This window comes from Anomalospiza imberbis, chromosome 16, assembly GCF_031753505.1.
Source record: "Anomalospiza imberbis isolate Cuckoo-Finch-1a 21T00152 chromosome 16, ASM3175350v1, whole genome shotgun sequence".
Taxonomy (NCBI): domain Eukaryota; kingdom Metazoa; phylum Chordata; class Aves; order Passeriformes; family Viduidae; genus Anomalospiza; species Anomalospiza imberbis.
Window position 1 is genome coordinate 7,887,024 of NC_089696.1, and position 21,803 is coordinate 7,908,826.

The window sequence follows — 21,803 nt, forward strand, 5'->3', positions numbered from 1 at the left end:
CACCTTGCACAGATTTTAAAGTTTCACATAGAACTTAATTCACACACACAAAAAAATCTGGGTAGCTTTGTCAGGGACATGCTCTTTAAAATATTTTTAGAAGCCTGTTTCCTTGAAGGCAGTTTATAGTCCCAAGCCCAAGGACAGCAGTTAAATGTCACTCCAGTTCAGAAACCTGCTGTTTGCTTATTTTAACAGATGTGTCTGTCTCTGTGCTTTCTCTGAGTGCCTTGGGCATCATTAGCTATTCCCCAAGTCAGATGTACACAGCTTGAAAATACAAATCAATGACTGGCCAACAGAAAAAGAACAACTTTCTAACCCACTGGATTAGACAATAGTGTGTCCCCACCCCTTGACAAAACACCTGAAGTCTGCTGGCCAAAGAAGCATCAAGAAATCTGTGGGCATCCACTCAGGGGTCACTGGTCTGTTGATGTGGTGGCACTGGCAACTCACTGGAGGTCACTGGAGTTTGCTCTCTTTAGGATTCTATAACTTTCCACAGTGGTATTCTTCCTCTTGCATCCTTGTGTTGCTAGTGGTGCTTGTCTCAACAACCTGTCCTCCATTTCTAATTTTCCTGTTCTTGTCTTTCTACAGACATGGCCCTGGCTCACAGTTTAACAGCTCCCTCGGAAGGCTGGGCCAAAGTCATGCTGCCCGTCCACGTCATCCAGGCTGGGCTTGCTCCTCAGCTGCTGGCTGAGCCCCTCAAGGAGGGAGGTTAGTGACAGCACAGGGTGGGATCTGCTTTTCGGTGCCTCAGTACCTTTTGATCATAATTGTGGTATTAGGCTAAGCTGGAATTTACTTGCATCTTGGCCTAAGAGACTGCAGCCAGCAGCAAGGAGAAGCCCTGGTGGCAAAGCTCAGAGCCACAGCCAGGCTTGCCAGGGTCACTGGGAGTGTCACTGCTGTATGCCAAGGCTGAGAGAGCTGCTGTGTTCTGCTCTGCTTAACAAACCAGTGCTATTAATGAGCATTTGACATTGAAAAATTGAAAAAATGTGTCAGCTCGAGATATCAGAAGGTTTTTAAAGTAGTGAGAATCTCTTTCTTGCTTAAGCATGTGCAAATCTGATTCTGTATATACAGACTGCACAGAATTATATAACATCTTTAAAGAGACAGAAAAAAGGTTTTCTTGATGTTAAGTACATGCTCTTCAGTGATAGCAATATTTCCATATGATATTCTAAAACGTTTGTCACATTCATAGGTGTCATTAATCCGTTTGAAAAAAATAAAAAATCAGTTCAGTAGTTTGTAATGACAACTGGTGAGCAGGTCCTGTTCCATCCATAGAGTAGGTGGTGTGGTGAGTTATTTAATTCTCTAAGAAAGGCAAGTATTTTTTCCCAACAGAAGTTAGTTGCCAAAAGATAAGGTGTTACAACCTTAGCAGAACTTACAGTGGATAAATTTTTGTCCACTTAGTTTTCGTGGAAGAATCAGTGTGGCCTTCACATTAAAATAACCAGCACATGAATCTTAGCACCAGAAAGATCTGACAGTTATTAATTATTAATCAGCAAACTAAAAATAAATGTATAAAATAATTTCTCCTCCTCTGCTAATTTTGAAAAAGACAAATGTTCTCGTTCTTCTTGCAAACAAGGCAGTCACAGTGATTATAGTAACCTTTTTTAAGAATATTTATTGCTTGTGTACAGTAGTGCCTCTCAGCTCCTGGCATTTGTTAGGGTGCTGTTTCACTGTTTCAGAATTGGACGAGAGGCTCTCAGCTTCCTCTGAAATCTGAGAAATTTTGCTGTGTTTTACAAGTATTTCAAGATGAGAAATATTAAAAATACTTAGCTGTACCTTTGACATAATCTGTAGTCATACTATCCTCAAAAATTTGCTTAAAGTGTTGAAGTAAAATGTCCTTTGTCCCAAACTTCAACAATGTATAATTTGTTTTAATTACTGGCAACATACTACAATAGTATGTGGTTTATTTTCTGCAACTTATCTGATAATAAAAACATTCTTGGGTAATGACAGAACTGCAGATGCTATTAACCCAATTTTTTAAATGCCTTATTTAGTTTTCTCTTCATAGTTTTATGATAGTTTGTCTCCATTTACTTTTGCTGAACATCTGTCCTGAAAATATAGTTATTTTGCTGAATGCCTGACAAGAAAGTATAATAGTTTTTGTCACCCTTTTCAGTTAAAGTTGTCTGAGTTATGGACAGATTCCTTCTAGTGCAATATTGATAGAAAAGCATCCATGCTTAGGTACAGTCCCAGCCTTACACAGCCTTTGGGAGAGGCGTATTTCCAGTTTAGACAAGTCTTTTCAGACCCGGACTGTGCTCCAGGCCCGGTGTTGCAGCAGAGGTAAACAAAGCTGGGGCCGGGCTCCCGCACGTGGGTGCCCATCAGCGGCAGTTTGGGAGGCGCTGCGGGGGTGAGGTGGCTCTCGGGGACACTCGGTGACACGTGGCCCTGCCTGTGCGGGCCGCGGTGATACACGTGTGATCATTTGTTTTTGTTTTGGCTCCGGAAACAAACGCCAGGCACCACTAAGGAGCGAGTGTTTGTGCGCACGGTCGGTAGGAGCACACCTGGGGCGCCGAGACCCGGCACGGCTCGGGTCCCTTCCTATGGATCCTGCCTGCGGGGGCACGGCAGGGAATTCACGGGCTGCGGGAGCTCTGCCCCCTGGGCTGCGGGAGCCCTGCGGAGGCCAGCCGCTCGTGTTCTGCAGTGGTGACATCATGCTGGGCTGGGGGTGAGTGGAAGTGTCTAATATTTCATAGACTGCGACACAGAAACCTGTCCTTGCTCGGGAGAAGGGCACTTTGGTCTAAAGATCTTGGGCTGCCGTCAAAAATAGATACCGGCGCTGTCTCGCTGCTTGCTTTGGCAGCAGAGGTCTTTTGAATTGAGAAAAAAAAAAAAGAATGTAAAGCTTTTCCTATTTTAGATAATTTTAAAGTCAATCACGCCTTTAAAATTACGGCGCGCGCTGGTTTACACGCTTAGCACCTCGGAAGGTGCGGAGCCTTGTGCGTGTGACTGTAGGTCATTGAACATAGACGGCGGGGTGGGGTGGGGTGGGGGGGTGTTTAGCAAGGCTGACGAAGGCCGGGAACGGGAACGGGAACGGGAACAGGAATGAGACCAGGACCGGCCGCGGCCGCCGCCCCCGGCGCCTTTTGAAAGTCACCAAAGTTTCCGAAGCGCGTTTGGGCGGCGCTGATTGGCCGAGCGCCCCGCCGCACGTGACCAGCAGCCAATGGGGCGGCGGCGCCGGCCGGGCCAGGAGCGGCTGTGCGGGCGCGGCGGGAGCGCGGTGAGAGCCGGGCACGGCCCGGGGCACCGGCACCGGGGACACGGGACAGGGGACAGGGGACACGGGACCCTGCCCGGCTGCGCCCCGCGCGGACCTGAACCTCCTCCTGCTTCTGGAGCTGCTCGTGCGGGCGCTGGTGGGGCGGGGAGCGGAGCGTGGGAGCCGTGCCCGCTGGTTTAGCCCCCGCCCGGCTTCGTGCTCCGCATGGGAATGGGATCGGGGAGCGCTGCCTCGCTGACCTCCGGGCTTGCAGCTGGAACCATCAAGGTCAGGCGTTTCAGCGGAGAGCAGTGTGGAGTTCCCTTAGGAGTCTCTGGGAAGTTGGAAGTATGGGAGCTGGACTGGTTACGGAGAAGAGGAGGGTTTTGCTGAATTCAGCCTTTTGGTAGAGAAGCCCCGGAGAAGCCGATAGCTCTTTTCAGTGCTGGCTGTGGGATTCCGTAGTAATCCTGGTGCTCCCGTGACCCCTCCCTTTTCTTCCTTTCTTGTGGTGATTTTCTTTTGTATGGCTTAAACAAAAGAAAGCAGCCCCATGTGTTACAGGAAGACCCTTTCAAGGGGAATAATTTAAGCAAATCTGAATTTCATAGGGTGGGAAAGCTACTTTTCGGGAGCAAAGAGCTGGTTTATTTTGGTTTACATTTAGGAAAATAATGTCTAGTAAGAGCTTTATCATCTCTGTCATGGATAATTCAGTAGCATTTCTGGTACTGTTTCACTTTTTTAATTACAATGTGAATTTCTTTGACTTGGACCATTAGGCGTTGCTACAAAGGTAGGCCAGCATTGTTCACCGAGCTAAATGTTCTTTTGTGAAGAAAAAAGGTCAGTATCAGGGTCGTTTTGAGTCCTTTGTTCTAGGACTGAAACAGTCTAGGTTGGGGCCCTCATGAGTTAGGGTGAATTCAGACTGATTCCCAGACGGAAGTTCCTTCAGTGATTTTGCGTGTTGTTTTTCTTGATGCTTGATTTTTCCTGAGGAATTTTGCAATTCTGCTCTCGCTGGTATGAAATTGTTTTCCGCAGCATTTATGCTGCCGTGTTTTATTGCGAAATTGCAGTCCCCACCCATGATCGCTTCCTCTTGCTGCGTGCGGTGGGGGTTTGCGGTGCCTGTGACCCGCGCTGGAGCTGCGTGCACGCAGGAAGCCTGCCCAGATGTCTCCTCTGCCTTCATGTGTGCTAAAACAAGCAAGGTGCAGCCAGTGTGTGCCTGTTACAGACTCTGACTTTCTCTCCTCGTTTTTCCCACCTTTTCCAGTGTTTAAAAAAGCATTTCTAAAACCTCCTTTACCCCCACTTTGCTCTCCCTGCTTTTGTAGTGAGCCCAGACAATGAGGAGTTCCTGATTAATTTCTCTTCAGGCATTTTGCATGTTGTCTCTAAGTTGTTAAAAATCAAAGGTAGAAGGCAGCAGGGTAAAACCAGTCATAGCCCTACCCTTTGTACAGGGAGTTTAACAAGACTTATATGGTTTTTATTTGCACTCTTCTTAAGACAAATTTCAGAAAAAAAGTTTAAAAAAGCTTTAATACTTTGTCTCAAACTTGGAATTTTTCTTTCAAGTTTGTATTTTTTGTCTTGAGTTAGTTTGAAAATCCGACCTAAGATGTAGTGCACAGAAGGAAACTAACAGGTCTTCCTTGAATGTTAAAGCAAAAAACACGTGCCTGTGGCGCAGGACAGTAGCCACATCTCGGGAATAAGTACAGGTCCACTGTCCTTCCATGGCTTTGCAGGTGAACAATTAATTTTAAGTTATAAGTACTATTTAGTAATGGTGACCACGAAGCAGAGTGAGCTCTTAATGGATGACATCCTCAGTGGGCCCATACCGTAATCTCATGTTCACAAAGACATCCCTGGCACTGAGGGGTGCAGCCCCTTTGTGCTGCTGTGAAGGTTCACAGGGTTCTCTGAAAGCCTTATGGATTGTATGGATCAGTTAAGGAAGGTTCTCCTCTATGCACCTCTACAATATCAAAAAATTCTAATTACTACATTCTTTTAGTTCTTCCAAAGTGTAATATAAAAACACAGAAGCCAGATCTGAGCATATTCAAGATTTTGAAGTTGATGGAATCTGTCTTTTGGTTCCAGAGGGTTATTTGAAAGCTTTCCAGAGCAAGGTGTCTTGCAGTTCATCTTTATCTTTCCTGAATTATTTTTGTTGACTGTCCAAACACAGATGTTTGATTTATTATAATGCTTGTGTCAGAAAAAAATCCTTTTTGGATTTTTTTTTTCCTTCACAAGTGTGCTGCAAGGATCAGTATGTGTGTACACAGTGCCTTGAGAAGAAGGACATGCTTATTAACATCAAAGGCACTTTCAGTTCACTTAAAAATAACAGAGGAGATGTGACATAAACTATCCTAGGTCAAGAATGTTAATTATGCTTGGTCATGATTTTCTTTTTAATGGGCAAGAGTACTATTTGGAAAATCACTCCTTACTCACACTCCTTTTCCTCCTTTTTTGCCCAGTGCATTCTTCAGCCTTGAGACCTTATGCTGGAAATGTGTCAGTACATTACACAGTGCTGTTATTTGTTTGAGGGAACACATGTAGCTTTGGCTAATGAACATATTGTGTCAAACTCAGTTATAAAAACTAAGGCTTAGTATCTTTTCTCCTCGGCTGCCAACTCCCCTTTTAAATAACACTATAATTTCTGTGAGTGTATAGCTGATACTGTGCACTGAGGTATGCAGGCGCAGCCCCACTCAGCTGTGACGCTGCTTACTCCTTGCTCAATAATCTGGTAATTACTTGGGCTGTGAGGAGGAGTTGGATTTTGTGGCATTGCTTGGGTATGGAGGAATTGGGCTTTAGATTGCCAGACTGCTTTGAGTACTTTTGTCTGTAGTAGAGGTAAGAACTACTTGGGTTTGTCTCAGTTCAGTTACTAGGCAGGTGGCTGTTACTCAATCCTGTTTATACCAGATAATTTTTTGGAGAGCAAAGACTTGACACAGGTTAAAGATATTTTCTTCCATAGAGTTCAATAGATGTGCAGTGTATGCACATTTTCTTTAGCTAAGACATCTGCTCAGAGAGTCTTACTCCGGCATTTTATGAGTATCATAAATAAGAGTAGAAGACAGGGCTGACATCTAAGTGATCTTTGAAGGCTTCAGCCATCCCTTCTTCTTTGTTCCATCAGAATTACCTCTAGGAAATGTTTTGCCCAGCAGAACTGGAGTTAAAATTTGATAGAACTGTGTTTCTTCAGTCATTAGATTTCCGTGATGTGGTTTTCTGACTTTTTTTTTCATGTCACTGTCATGGATTGTTCAATTCCGCCTGTATTTGCTGTTCTTGATGTTATTTGGTTTCTTATTTGGTTAAATTGATAATGTCTGAGTGGAATCTTTGCCTCACCCAGGGCTGGACATGGGCAGATTATGCATAACACTAGGTTTGATGTTTCTCCATTGTCAAGACTAACTAGTATGAAAGGATACTTGTTGCTGACCTGTTTAACAGTGAGTGTCATGCACGTCACAGAGCATTTATTTTATTTAATTGTGGTGTTTAGATACTTAAGTCCTCAAGTGGGAGTGACCAGCTTAAGGGACTTGATTCCCCTGTGGCTCTTTCGTGTGTCATTCCCATTTAGGACTGTGTCCTGTGACCGGGTTTGAGCTGGCACAGGGACAGCTGGATTGTCTGGATTGCTGCAATCTTAACTGCATACCTAACCCAGCCAGTGATATCCTGCTAAAACCTCTGGGTAGCTTTTATCCTCCCTTCTCTCATGGCCCTCTGAGGTATCCAGATATCTTGTAACTATACATGGATTTTGATAGTTCAAGTTTAAAGTTGGGTAGCTTTGTTTGTGTTAACTTAGGAAGAAATTTTTCACCTGTCCAGCAGTTAAGTCCATAAAAAACTTATATGTTCCTTTAAATGTTAACTCAAGAAATCAGTATCTTGAGTACCTAATCTCTGTCTCTGTGAAGATTCTCTTTAATTTCATGATAGGTGTCTTTAGGGTTGTTGAATTACAGTGTGTTTGGAGCTGAAGTTGTGCCTGCATCTTCCTTCCCTTGTGTTCTCTGTGCACTGGCACAGCTGCAGCTCAGGTTTGGGGTTTGTGTACTCAGAGGTGCCAAAGGTGCTCGCTTGCATGGAGCGTGGTGTAAGCCTGCAGCAGCTTTGGGGGAACTGGGGAGAGTGACTTAGCAGGAATTCTTTCACATTTATGGTCGGTCTGACAGAGTCCTGTCAAGGCTGGCCTTTAGTTTGGTCTCCAGGCGAGCAGGGACTGTGTGGGAGGAGGGGTGTTCTGCTCTGCAGCAAGGAGGATGAGGCTGTTCACGCCTGAGTTCTTATGCTGGACCCTGTAATTTTTCAGGGGGGAAAATGAAACAAGAGTTTTAGACTTTGAGGACTCATTATGGAAGACTCAGAAGGACATCACTTCAGCTCAGTGGAAGAGGAAACCAGATACTGGAAGGAGCTGGCTATGAAATACAAGCAGTGGTAAGGCAGTGGCTTCATTCCTCCAAGTGGTTGGATGAGGTGTATAACAATTCATGCAAAGACACAGCTCTTTCATTGCTGCTTGTTCAGCTTTTTGGAGGAGTGTTTTATTAGAATTGTTCAAGAATATAAAACATTTCCTTTCATCTTTCTCTCTGTTCCTCACTTTTTGTTGTCAATCAATAACAGCTTTCTTTATATTTCCAAATAAATAATAGAACTGAATAATGGAATAAATGAGTGATGGCAGTGGACAACTGACAAACCAAAGAGATGCCACATATCCTCAACATCTACAGTGTGAAGACAGACTCTGGGGTTTTTCTGTTTATTTGACCTTTTTTATTTCTTTACCAGTTTGCTATAGGATGAGTTCCCATGCATGGCAGGGAAACATTTGCATATATTTCTCTCTTCCTATTGAATATATATATTGGAGAAGGGCATATAGCCTTCTGTGTTCAAGAGCAGTGTTGTTTTTACCTTGAGCGTACGAGAGATGTTTTTTCTATTGTTCATGATGATGAGTTCTGCTGGAATTTCTCTGTAGTGCTGAGAATACACAAGAGGAATTGCGTGAATTCCAAGAGGGGAGCCGAGAGTATGAGGCTGAACTGGAGACTCAGCTGCAGCAAACAGAGTCCAGGAACAGAGACCTTCTGTCAGAAAACAACCGCCTGCGGATGGAGCTGGAGTCAGTGAAGGTGAGAGCTGCTGGTGCACGTGGTGTGCATATCCTCAGTGCAGGGGTGAACAGGGCAGCTGTTTGCAGACTCTGCCCCGTGGTGTCACTCAGCATTACAGAAAAATTGACCAGAAGGCTGCAGAAGGGAAAGTCTTGAAAAGTAAAGAAATGCCAGCCTGTTGTCTGCTCTGAGGATTCTGTGTTCCTTGGTAGCATTCCTGGAGCCCTGTTCACAGGCTGTGGCTGTGTGTCAGGATAGATTTCAGATGGGAGAAGATTGTCTACAGTGGAGTGGAGGCTAAGTGTGAACACAAGAGAGCTGCTGTTCTATTCCTTCTTCCATCTATTTAGTGCTTCTGTTCATAGCTTTCTTGCTGTCTGCATCATGCAGTCACAGATAATATTGCAGAACAATCAAAGTACAAACACTGCAGTTGTGTTTTTGCATTACGTAAGGAAACTCAGTTTAAAACCCTTTTTACATAGTTGTATATTTATTATCTGACATTTCAGATAAGCTGGGAAGCAGCAGCTGGTGGGTAACACATAGAATTGAGAGTCATAAAACCGTTTCAGTCCTGGTTTTGTTATTGAATCTCTCTGTCCTTAGGGAAAAAATGAGTTTTTCTTTTTGCACTTAGTTAGCATTCTGTGAAAATAAGAACCATCAGAAAGGCATTAACTTCCAGAACTATAAAACATAAAAGATATGAACTTATTGAGATGAAGCTTCTTAACATAGTGGCTTAAGAAACAATGAAGCTATCTAGAGTATGAAGAGTGATGAGATGGTGCTGTGCTGATTGACAGGTTCAGGAAATACTGGTAAGTTCTCTTAGGTTTGGAAAAAATTGTCACTGAAATTAGTGTGACTTTAAAGTTTTAATTTAGGCCTTTTGTTTACAGATGAGTTACAGTCACCCAAGAAATACTACACGGTGTTTAGTAGGGCTAGCTCAGTCTCTGTGGAAGCAGAGATTAATGTAATTACATTTCATCTATTCAATTGGATGCAATAATGAGCTAATGGGAGTGAAGGTATTTGTATAAGTGATTAATCACTGGATGAATCCAGATTTGCAATGCCTTTTGTTTAAACCGTTGTCCAAATTACTGTCATAAGGAAATACTCTTTTGTTCCAGGCAGATGTCCTGTCACTCTAGCACTAGTTTAGCCATTTCCTCCACTCCCTGCTTTTTGATAGCAAGACCTCCGAGACTTGTTTCATTATATTTATGTTGCTTTAATCTTTGTTCTTGTTGTAGCACCTTAGAAATATTAGATGTTGTGCATGTTGTATAGAGTATTGATCTGCTGTTCCAGGTAGCCACATAAACTCATGGAAGCTGATGGGCTTGGGGAGAAGACAAAAGTTTTTGTCTTATAGTTCATTTCATTGAGGAATGTGTAGACGATTTTCTTGCTCTAGAGTAGCTGGGATGAGAGGAAAGGCCAGTGAACCAGGCAAAACAGTGAGGAATGAAAACAGTAGGAAGCAATACAGAGCATCAAAAAGTGGAGGGTAGCCATATTTTAGAAAATCTGAAATGATTCTTCACAGTAGATAACTTAAAATATATTCTGCTTGAAAGAAACCATTCATCAATTGTCTATTCATGCAGCTTGAAAACTGCAGTAACAGCCTGCAATGAAGGAACAGAGCCACCATTGAGGGCCAGATCAGCTGATAGTTTATTACAATTGGCTAAAAACAAAGACTCAGACCTTGCAGTTCTGGTCTTTTATCTGAATCAATTCAAGAGCAAAGCATTAATCTCGTGAAGCTATTGAGCAGCAGTGTTAACTGAGCCCATCAGGGGTTGGGATCTGCATCTAGGTCAGCACCAATGAACTTTGCCAGGCCCACACAGCTTGTGGCTCTGGCTCTCACCAGCCCAGCGTGTGTGCCTGCTCCCCCTCAGAAATCAGAGCTCACACGACCTAAAAACTGATGGGAATGGTGATGGGAATGATTTGGAGGGTTAGTTTAGAGAGTCCTGATAAACTAATTGAAAGTAATACGCCTCTTGGAGCTTAGAGGCTCTTAACTGTGTTTCAGAGATTTGGAATTACAGCAGTGTCACCACACTGCAGTCAAATAAGGATTTCTTAGTTCAGGATGTATATATCTTTCCGTCCTCCTTGTCTATGCATTTCATGTGCTAAAATAGCTGTCTTCACATTATCGTTCACACTAGACTACTTGCCACGGTTTTCAAATTCCAGTGCATGGATTTGTTTCCAGTGACTTCAAGTGTTTTGTACTTGAATTCTGTCTGGAGAGCACTTCAGGAATGTTGCTTACACAGCAATCTTGAAGTTTCCAAAAAACCTCTGGCATGTTGAAGTGGTCTGGTAGCAAGGAGGTTGAGTATAAATTGTAATAGTGTGCTCTGGAGCTTTCCCTGTCACATGGGAAAGCTTTCCTGTGTCACATACTGTGGAACTAACTCCACATTTAGTGGCCGTGCAGGAGAGAGAGATCTGATGTGGAAGCTAAGTCTTCCTCCCTGCCTATGCCTGTCTTAAATGTACCCTTGTATACGTGGTGTAGAGGGAGACAGAGTTTGGTTTAGAGGGTACCCAAAAAAAGTATACCTGTTCCTGAAATGTTCTAGAATTCTGAACCTGCTTTGGGCTAATAAAGCCACATGGGCAGTGCAGAATCTTGCTGATTCCACAGCAGCATGTAACAGGGTCACACTTGGAATTTTTTTTTTATTCTTCTTACTTTGGCTCCTAAATATTGCCTGACTTCATATTAGGGTTGAAAACAAGTGGCTTCTCTTGCGTGCTTTGTGTATTGCTAAGAAACTGTGCTGAGTCAGGCTGTCTGGGAGAGGCAAGGAAAGGCCCTGTGCTGTGAGTGTTGGGAACTGTTCCCCAGCACTTCTGTTTGATAGGGAGTGACAGGAAGAGCTCTTGTCTGCTGGCAGCCCAGAAATGTGTGAGCAGTTGAATTTGTTGGTGTTTTACCATACGAAAAATGATGTTTCTCAAAAATCTTCAGAGCGTCTATCTCTGCCTTTCAAGGGGCTCAGACAATGCTGCAAAAAGAGAGCATGTGTTGCTAAGTACCTGATGTGCTGTTTGATTTGCCTTTGAGTAGGAAAAGATTGAAGTGCAACATTCAGAAGGATACAGGCAAATCTCTGCGCTGGAAGATGACTTGGCTCAGACAAGAGCTATTAAAGAGCAGCTTCAGAAATACATTAGAGAACTCGAGCAAGAAAATGATGATTTGGAAAGAGCAAAAAGGTGATCTGCTTTTATGTGATCTTTTTTTTTTTTTTTCCACCTCTATTCTGTCCTGCAAGCATGGTGGCCCTGAGCTGTTTGTGACACTGTTTGTTAGCATTGCCATTCTGAGCTATCACTTCTCTGATGATTGTGTTGAAGAGATTGGGTGCAGATGGGCAATGTGATACATTTCTTTTTACCTTTTCCACTCCCCTGACTGCATTCTTTCATATATTTCAAACTAAAAAAAATGTTAATAAAAAACCAAACAAAAATTCAAGTGTCCAATTTCTTGTGTGAGAGAATTCTCCATGCACTTTAAGGATCTGGTGGTGACACCTAGTGCACTCTGTTTCAGAGCCACTATAATGTCCCTGGAGGATTTTGAGCAGCGTTTAAACCAGGCTATTGAAAGAAATGCTTTTCTGGAGAGTGAGCTGGATGAGAAAGAAAACCTTCTGGAGTCTGTGCAGCGCCTGAAAGATGAAGCTAGAGGTTAGACAAAAGTTATTTGTATCTTTTCCTTTCTCTCCTGCTGCCTTGTAGCTGTTTGGTCCTCTCCACATGCCTTAGAGCTGGGCTTTTAACTTTGCTTCTTTAAAACTTGGTATCTGAAATGTAGAAACAAGTAAGGAAACTTCAGAATGTTCTGCCCCCTCCTTGAACTCCTGACATGATTCCAGAGCTCTCACAGAAACAAAAGTCTGTTCCAGCCTTCTCCTAATCAGGGCTTCAGGGAGTTCAGCCAGTCCAGCTGGGGCATGTGCTGGTCTGGCTTCCCATGAAGGTCAGCTTTAATACACATTAGCCTCATTGTTTCCTGGGCTGTGGGAAATGGAGCCAATGAAGCACTAATGGGGAAGTAAAACAGGAGGGCTGTGACTGACTTCTGGTTGCCTTGGGATGCACTGGCTTTTTGCTATCTGTCGACAAGGCTGGGTGAGATGAGAGAGACCCTGGAGCTGGATAAACATCTGTGTTCAGATCTTGGATTCTGTGCCCCTGAGTGGTATCCACAAGCTACAGCCAGGCTGTGGGACAGAAGTGCTCTATCCCTTGGCTAGATATTGGTGTGGCTTCCTCAGCTCAAGTTTCCTTCATGTGGAAACCAGGATAGAAAAGGGTACAACAGGTAGGATCTCAACCTTGCAGGGAGCCAGAATGTAGCCAAGGTGTGCCAAGTTGCCAAGCCTCAGACTTGATGTGCTTTTGCTTAGCAGCCTGTAACATTTGGCAAGGAGTTAATTCCCTGTCTGAAGAGGAGCTTCTTGAAAGGGTTTGAAAATTATAGCCAGGTAATAGCAACTGAACTAACACTACTAAAACATTTTGAGCCACAATCCTAGAAAAACCTTTAGTTATCTGGATTTTGAAGATATGCCTGGAGTAATCTTTTACGAGGATAAGTGACTTTACCTCACCTCTATGAGGAGAAAAATCTTTTGACAGAAGATTACCTTTTTTGGTTCTTATCTTGGTGGCTGCATACTCCAGCACTTGATTTGTGTTGCTTCCTTCATAGATCTACGACAAGAGCTTGCAGTGCAGCAGAAACAGGAGAAACCCAAAACACCAATGAGAGCTCCCCTGGAAGCAGAAAGAACAGACACTGCAGTTCAGGCCTCCTTATCTGTGCCCTCAACACCTGCAATGCGCCGGACACCCATCAGCATTCCCACCCCTGGGACGTTTAGGAGAGGTGACTGTCAGGGAACCAGCTCACAAATACCATTTAATGCTCTTGTTTTTGGTGTGGTTTGCTCCCTTCTTTTCATTCCTCCTTTAACCACAGAATCCACTGTGTAGTGTAGTGTCACCTACATCAAATTACCGTGGTCTCCATATTCACAGACTGTGATTTTTTGAGTTTATTCATAGTCTGTTCATTTCCAATTGATTAACTGTCTGGTAATAATGAGGGATAAGCTGAGCGGTTGGGACTTCTTATTAGTTTACAAGTGTCCCAGAGATGTTGGTCTAATTTAGGGGAAAGGTTTTAAAAACCTGTGTGATCTTTAATCCTGTTCCTTGAATCATCTTCTCTAAGACAGAAGTTTTTAGTTGTTTTTTTTTCTTTCCATGAGTAACATATCCTTCTTTAACCTGCCCTGCAGGTCTTGAGGACAGTTATGGTGCAACCCCTCTCACACCAGCTGCAAGAATATCTGCACTTAATATTGTGGGAGACTTGCTGCGAAAAGTGGGGGTGAGTGATTACCTGCCCGGCAATGCTTTTGGAAAGCTGGAGCTCTTGGAAACTGCAGCCAGCATTGCTGTTCAGAGGAGACTCAAAAGAGTCTCTTGCCCCCAGGTTAGCTAAGTGTGGCCTTGGGGTTGGTCTGGACTTCAAGCTTTTCTGACCAACCCCCAAATAAAAATGGACCACGCTTGTTTTTCTAAGTTCTAATCCAGATGGGGATAAGATCTCCCTCTGCAAATTTCTGGAAGTGCATGTGCAGAAAAAAATAAGTCAGCATGAGTAAATTCAGAAGGGATCTGTTCCCATGAAAGGCAGAGAAGTTAGCAGGCTGGTACCTGCTGTCCAAAAGGCTTCTGGTGAACTTTGCCTTAAGAGTCCAGTGGTATTTTAAGCAAGGCCTAATGTCCTGGTAAGCTGTAGTTTGATATTTAAGGTAGTGCTGATGCTGGGAAAGTTATCCCATTACTTGTGTTACATTCCTTACGCCTTGGTGCTGTGTTACATACATTTGTATGAGGCTTTGATGAGCTGAGCTGCACAACTGATACAACCAGAAAGCAACTCAATAAAGGTGGAGTGATCTAGAATGGGAGCATATGATGAAGAATAAGATATCTGTGGCTCATGCCCTCTGGTGTACCACCTAATACATATCTAGGGAAGCTGACAGCTCGTATGAATGTTTAGTAATCTAAAAATTTATGCCTGTAAGAAAGATGTAAAAATCTCTCTGAGGAAGGTGAGGATTTTGTGTTCCTGCTGGTTGAAGAGCATCAGCTCCCTAAAGAAACAGAGATTCATCTTTAGAGAGATGGCTATCTTCATATTTTCACAAATTCAGAACTCTTGTGGCACTAGTGGGTTCCTCTACTGGACAGCTCACTTTTAAAGAAAGAAAAATGCCCCAAACCCACACACTTCAGTGCCATTTTGGTGTGCCATGATGCCATCTTCTGAAAGAGAATGGTCAATCTGATACTTGCCTTGTCTGTTTACTTCAGGCTTTGGAGTCTAAGCTTGCCTCTTGCCGAAACTTTGTGTATGACCAGTCTCCAAACAGACCTTCAGTGTCCATGTACATGAACAGAGATGTCCTTGAAACGCGCCTGAGTCCTCATCAGCCTCTGTGTGATACAGGGTCAGTGCTGGGCTCTGCTGGTCTCTTAGTGACAGATGTTGGTGTTGGAACTTAGGGACTGATATTTAGCATATAAGTCTTTGTGTTGGTAGAGATAGATGTGTTTTCAAAGTATGTGAAATTCAGTTATTCAGGATTATGATGTGAATGTTTCAGGTCAGTTTAAAATTTGGAGTCACTAGCTGCTGAAATTCGAAGACAAGCTGCAATCAAGTTTTGAATGCCTCAAATCTGAAGCAAGTGCAAGATGTGTTTTACTATAAATCAGTATTTAATTGGGAGAAAGTTCAACAGTTCTTGCTTATTGGTTCAATTTGTTTTATGCTTTATGTTCTTGTACAAGTGATGTCTCAGGAATGTTACGGCATGTAGGGAGACTGCCCTTATCATAGTTAAGATTCTCACTTACGGGAGAACTGGAAAAAAGGTAAATAGTGGGTCCACTGAGAATGCTGAGTTGCTAAGATGTGTTTTTAAGCAGCAGCTGACAGGAAATTACCTTACTTAATGTACACATTTCTCTGAATGTTTAAACCATTTGTCTTTTTTTAATCAAATGAGGAAAAATCATCGAGGTTATTACAAATTTCCATTCAGCGTCTGCTTAAACTCTGCCAGTCCTGGACTGCACATTCTTTAGGTTCTGTGTAAGTTAAGTGCCTATAGTACACTTTGTTTCAGACTTAATTATTTAGCCAGAACCTTGTGCTGGTTTGTCCTGGTACCCAGTGCCCAGTGGTGTTGTTTAGAAGGAATGTTCCACATTGTACTTGCTCTCCTAACCTGGAGAGAAACCTCATGAAAGCTCCTGCAAGAAAGCCTCAGGGCTTTCTCATACATTTACATATGCATGAGCTGATTATCTGTCTACTGCTGCAATGCTAAAGTGAAATTCCAACAGCTGTAAAAGATAGTGTTTGTTACTCAGAGGGAAATGGAGCCCTGTGTTACAGTGAAACTCAGCCCAGTTAAGGAATGGGTTCGTGCAGTGCTCAGAGTGCTGTTCTCTCATCTCAGCTGGGTGGTTTGTTCTGGAAGTGAGCAGTTATCCTGAGCATGGTTACACTGAGTGAGAAATGCCCTGACTTCAGTTTTGCATTTGCAGGTTGGTGAAACGCCTGGAGTTTGGAACACGGCCGTCACACGTTCCAGGACCCGTGAGCCATCCCTCACAAAGTGTTGTCAAGATGCTGCTATGAAAAGCTTGGCTGGCTTTGGGAAAGAAGAAATGTGTATTTCAAACTTTAGTTTTATGGAGAATATCAATGAGCAAGCAGACAGCAGTGTCAGGGTAGGTGAGAACTGAACAAGCAGTCACAATTGGCAGTGGCTTCCAGTGGGGCCTCTGGGCAAGTTCTGTGGGTGACAAGGTGTGACAAAGCAATGCTGACTGTGGCAGTGCAGGACTGGGAATTGCTTCTTGCATCAGCTGCTGTAAATAGGTCTTTGAAGGTCGCTTCTTTTGACACTACCAAAGCCATAGTCCTCCTGCCTACAACACAGCAATATTCACTATGCAGCTCCTCAGGCTTTGGCTTTTGGTGTTAATACACCACCAGTTCTGGCTGGAATTCTGCTTTCTGCCATGGGTGTTGTGTGCTGCAGTCACCCAAATTAAAGAGGTATTTTTATGTGGATAAAGGTGTATTTCTGCAGGGGAGCCGCTCAGCTCCTCATGGGATGTTTGCTCATCAGAATGTTGCTGCACAAAAACCTGCCTCTGTAGTGGCAAGATGCTTCTGTAAGCAATGATTTCTCATTCAGAACAGGTCATGGTTAAAGGTGAGACATGTCTAGTGCTGAGAGTGCTCAGGAGATCCCAGAGCTAATAGAATGTAGAGGTTTTTTTTTTTTTTTTTTTCTTTGTTTTGTTTTGTTTTTTAACCCCATAGTGGCTCATAAAGCCTGGTAGTTGTAGGAGGGCAAACCTGATCAAGTTTCTAGTTCTAACATCTTGATAGGTGGGTTTTACTGCTTTACAAACCTCCCTTCACTAAGGTGCCTTGGGTGTTAGAGATTTTTTTATATTTTTATTTTTCTATATGAATATATCAGCTGTTACGAATTTAGAAATGCTTTTTTAACCGGAAAAGCTCTTTATGCTAGAGAAGTGTATATGAGTAGAGAATGTTTTTTAAAAATAATTTTCCCCCATGTATAATATTACTGTATTTGTTTTTTAAATGGTGTAGATTCATTCCCAGTGTTAATGTATTTTATGGAAGCTTGTATTTGCAAAACTAATTATGACTAAACAATTTTTATGTTTTTTTTTTTTTGTGGCAGGGGATGGGGAGAGCTTACTTGACAAAAGAATACATAAATGGGTTTGATGTTTTGGGGTGTTTTTTTGTTGTTTATTTTTTTTTAAGGAAGTGCTGTGAAAACAGCCACTGAGGCACCTATTTCTCTAGAATATGTAAACCACAGATGATTTCTATTTCTCAGTCCACCTACGAAGTTGGTTTAACTGGGGAGAAGAATAAAGCTTATTTTGAATGCGAATTATTGATGCATTTTGAGTTTTTTGGCAAGTTATTACTGTGGTTTATCCATGCTCAATTTGCTGGTTCTGCTCCAAGCATTGGTGCTTAAGACCATTTAATACGAAGTCTGACTTGCTTCTTGTTCCTACACATGCAGGCTCACAAACTCTGTTTACAGCCAGCTCTTGAGCATCTTTACAGCTCTATGCCTGATCAAATCTTACCCAGTAACTCCTAACCTCTCTCTGCTCAGCTTGTCATCCTAATTGCTCTAAATGGATTCTTCCTTTACTCCTTCATGAGCAGAGAGAATTCTCTGGGCTCTGGTTCTGCTGGCTGAATGGTGCCAAGTCTGAATCCCCAGTTCGTGATCTCTGCTTTAGAAGAGATTTAGAAGATGATTGCTTTAGCTGTCAAGGTGGATGTTTGTGCATGATTTGCTCTCCCTGTAGTCACACTGCTTAAGGTTCACTTGCTGTTCAATCAAAGGCATCAAGTAAGCTCTCTGCACTTGATTGAGAGTGATTTTACATCCTGCTTTGCTGTGCATGGCTCCCTACTGCCCCGGTGTGACCACAGAGCTGCTGCTCTCTGAAAGTGCTTGAGCTGCAAGGGTTTGTAGTAGGTCTTGGTAGCTCCCAAGAGTAGGTTGTCGTCTTGCTGGAGTGCTCCAAAAATAAATAGTAACTGCATGCTGATCTCTTAGTGCAGAATAGCTTGGCTTGGATCCCTGCATTCTATGTGGGCTGCTGTTCCTAATGGTTTCAGCCTGCTCTAGAGGCTTGGTTGGAAATATTTCTGCACGTAACAGACATCAAAGGCTGGGTTCATTGCCCACAGACAGACAGGTAGGGCCCCCACTGCTTTCCAGCTCCTGCACCTGAGTGCTGCAAGTCTCTGCAGGTCCTGTGCCTGTCAGCCCTTGGATGCATCCCAAGATACCTCAGCACTGTGTGTCGCTGAGGGAATCAAACCTGTTCCCTGTGGTTATGCTGTTTTGCTTCCAACTTGGTGTAGAAACTTTTTTGTATTTTTTCAAAAGCATTACTTAGAAGAAAATCAGGGTTTTGTTCTAATGATTACAGATGAACTTTTGTAAGAAGTATTTTGTTTTTAGAGAAGCTCTGCTGCATCCCCCCTTCCCTTCAAGTGACACCTGTACACAAGAATAGTGGAGTCATTTTTATAGCCTTTTATTAGTGTGTAAGCACATCCATGGTGCATATAAAACTGTAACAGTTGACTTAATTTGAACAAATGATATTTTTCAGTAAGTGATTAAAAAGGCACTTCCACCTTGTGAATTGTGCATCAGGGGTGTAGTAACCAGGAGAAAACCCTATATTAATTGAATACTCAAAACAAAATGAAAGTTTAAGAAAAGATTAACTGAGCAATGCCTTTTTTCCCCTGCAACAATCTCACAAATCCTCTGTAGACTAAAGTTTACTGGGATTTAAATCATTTGAGCTACTAGAACTCAATTTCTGCAAGATTCTCAAAGTGAATTACTCTGTTAAAAATCCCCGCCTTTTCAAATATGCTTCATGGTACGAAAAGTTTTGGAGTACTTTTAGTGTCAATCTATACATTGGAGACAAGGCAGTTGTGCTTTTATCTGTCAGAGGAGTGGGTGTATGTGACCTTGACACTAAGAGTAGACTTCTACAGTGCTAAATATCGTCCTCCCTCCCTTCCCTTGCTGCAGTGCAATTTTTGAAGCGTGTTTATTCACTGGCTTTTGTTCCATTGAAATCTCCATCTCTTGCATCCATTTCGTCATCACCTCCATCTGTTGCATTCTCAATTACTCTTCTGCCTCCAGATCTACGGGGTGGGGCAAAAGATGTTGGCTCATTTCCCCTCCTGCAGTAAGAGGGGAAAAAATAGAAAAAAGAAAATCAGGTGCTAGGTCATTTGGAATCCTCACAAATAAGCAGAGTTTTGTAACAGGACCTGTGGGGCTGATGGTTCTAAATGCAGAAAAGCCAAGATCTGTGGGCCTCTAATTCCACTTTCTGTTCTGTAACTTGTAATAATAATTTGTTAACAGGCTGAGATTCCCAATTGCTTGGAAATGAGATGGGTTTCCTGTTCTTGTGCTTGTGTCCTTGTCTTCCTCTAAACAGTCTCATCAGCCCCAAATCACCCCCACTCTTCCCCTCATTTCATTGTTTTCCCCTAAGGGAACTGCAACTGAAGGTACTTGAAAGGAGTAGAGAAAGGGACTGCTCATACACCACAGCAGAGGAGTGTCCCTCCTGTCCCTCTGGAGGAGCAAGCAGACAGAGCAATTTGTACAGAATTCTGCCCACCAGTTCCTGCAGGGCCTGGGGCAGTGCTGTGGATGGCAGCAGACATTTCTGAGCTCGCAGTGCACAGGCTGCACTGGTCAGAGCACCACAGGTGCTGTGACAGGTGTGACACCCAGGTTCTCAGTAACTCCAATCTCTTTCCCAGCAGAGAGAGGAAACAGTCATTGCTTTGGAACTGTTGTAACCCAGGGAACGGTGCTTAGCAGTGCAAGTGCTAAGGAAATGCTTTTCCCACTCTATCCCCTTTTCCTCTCCCATATCCATCCCATCCCCATATATTTCATAGGCACATCCCAAGGCAGGGACACTTTGGTCCTCAAGGTTAATTTCTGGGGAGGTGTGAGCAAGTGAGACAGACGATGGGTTTGTCCCCCATGGCCTCCAATGCTAATGTGCTGTAAAGCATTTCAGTTTTGTGACATGTTCTCTCACTTGCCCCTCATTAAGCAAACCTTTGTAAAGGCTTGAGACCACAGATATAAGCAATAAAATAAATTCATGATCACTGGATATTATGCCAAAAATACTAATTTGGTGTTAAATAGATCCGAGACTACACTTTTGGGTACAGCAATCATGCCTAAATATTTAAAGGCTCGTCTTGTCCTTGCAAAAGACTAAGCCAGTGCCCTTTCTGAAGCAGCTATTTAAATCCAAAGTTCAGTCTTCCATGGGAAGAGGGTAGGAACATTGGCTGGACTAACTTAGTTCAGAGGCATGAATCTGCATTTCCAAGATGGAAATGGGACATGCAATCTGTTTTCCATAATTCTGCCCTTAAGCTTCAGTGTGAGCAGGCCATTAGCTAGCTAATAAAGCTTCATGTAAGACCTGCTGATAATTAACCATAGTTGTTCTGGTGCTGATGGCATGTATTGAACACAGGGGTGTGTCATTTCTGTCCTGGTGTGTGCTTGCCAGGGTCTAACAGCAGGGTCTCTTATTTTACACCAGCAGAGATGTTTTGTTATTATTTAGCAAATAAGTTCTAATTAGGTTAATACATTTGTTAATTCTTGTTAATAAAGGAAGAGCTCTCCACTCCCTTGGACTTGTGCTGTCTGGACTTGGTTATTCATGACTCATTTGTGCTGCAGTAATTCACTGAAGTGCTGTAAGAGAACATGGGTCTGGAGGGAATAACAGCAAGAGTTTCACCAAAGTGTGCACTGCAGTTTTGGCTACAAAGTGAACTCCTTACCATACACTAACCACATATTGAACTGTTGCAGTATGCATAAACTTACCAGTTCTTTAAACTGGTATTGGCCCTGTGGATAAACACCTTTCATTTATATCTGTTCCTTTTAAAGAAGTTTATGTGTTTGATAACATTCGTGTGGTCATTGGTATTAGTACCTTTAGAACAATGTGTGTATCTGGGATGAGCCTTCAGCACCAGTGTTTGCTTAGCACCTCTGTACTTAATCTGCCTTTCAACAACTGCTACTGGAGTAACAGTCTTGACTGGAAATATTAGGCTGACTAAAAGGCACATGCAAGGACAAGACATCATCTTTAAATATTTGTGTATTCACAGCAAAATCCAGCATATGTAAAATAGAAAATATACAAATATTACAAGGCAATAGCTCTTTAATTTTTGCAGTGCAGGTATTATTCCTATCTCTAGAAAATGTGCTAATAAGTATAACGTAATGCTGTGCTAGGTTACAGTGTCAGCTTCAATGTCTGTGTCCATGCTCTATGTTTTAATACAGTAAACAAGCAATGTAATGTCTGTAAAATAGCTCTGAAAGCCTCAGTAATAACTCTTTTTAAGCAATACAGGCACAGAGTACTATGTAATGAAAGGCAAGACTTTCTCTTCTGTCTGTGATTGTGTGGTGTGTGATAAATCACATGCAAGTAAGGTCTTCCCAAATCTCAGGTGAATTAGATGGGCTCTTACCTTAGGTCAGCATTACAGTGGGCACAAGAAA

General features: G+C 42.9%; 2 protein-coding genes across 8 annotated transcripts in view; one reads left to right on the top strand and one right to left on the bottom strand.

Annotated features, from left to right (window-relative positions):
- The first annotated feature begins 3,370 nt into the window (after nucleotides 1–3,370).
- NDE1 (nudE neurodevelopment protein 1) lies at nucleotides 3,371–16,917 on the top strand. Of its 3 annotated transcripts, none has more exons than XM_068206842.1 (9): nucleotides 3,371–3,574; nucleotides 7,668–7,795; nucleotides 8,346–8,499; nucleotides 11,591–11,739; nucleotides 12,080–12,216; nucleotides 13,244–13,420; nucleotides 13,836–13,927; nucleotides 14,923–15,059; nucleotides 16,165–16,917. In XM_068206842.1, the coding sequence occupies exons 2-9, from the start codon at nucleotides 7,710–7,712 to the stop codon at nucleotides 16,256–16,258; spliced, it is 1,026 nt and encodes a 341-aa protein (XP_068062943.1). In that variant the 5' UTR covers nucleotides 3,371–3,574; nucleotides 7,668–7,709; the 3' UTR covers nucleotides 16,259–16,917. The 3 variants fall into 3 exon arrangements, with proteins under 3 accessions (XP_068062943.1, XP_068062945.1, XP_068062944.1); XM_068206844.1 differs by lacking the exon at nucleotides 3,371–3,574 and adding an exon at nucleotides 3,727–3,750; XM_068206843.1 differs by lacking the exon at nucleotides 3,371–3,574 and adding an exon at nucleotides 5,978–6,120.
- Nucleotides 16,918–18,722: 1,805 nt separating this feature from the next.
- Nucleotides 18,723–21,803, bottom strand: part of MYH11 (myosin heavy chain 11) — a 55,252-nt gene continuing 52,171 nt past the window's right edge. For 4 of the 5 annotated variants that reach the window (XM_068206838.1, XM_068206836.1, XM_068206839.1 and 1 more), the window contains one exon: nucleotides 18,723–19,411. In XM_068206838.1, the coding sequence (XP_068062939.1) occupies nucleotides 19,273–19,411 (139 nt within the window). In that variant the 3' untranslated portion in view covers nucleotides 18,723–19,272. The remainder of the gene's footprint in view (nucleotides 19,412–21,803) is intronic. The other variant, XM_068206840.1, reaches the window with a different exon arrangement.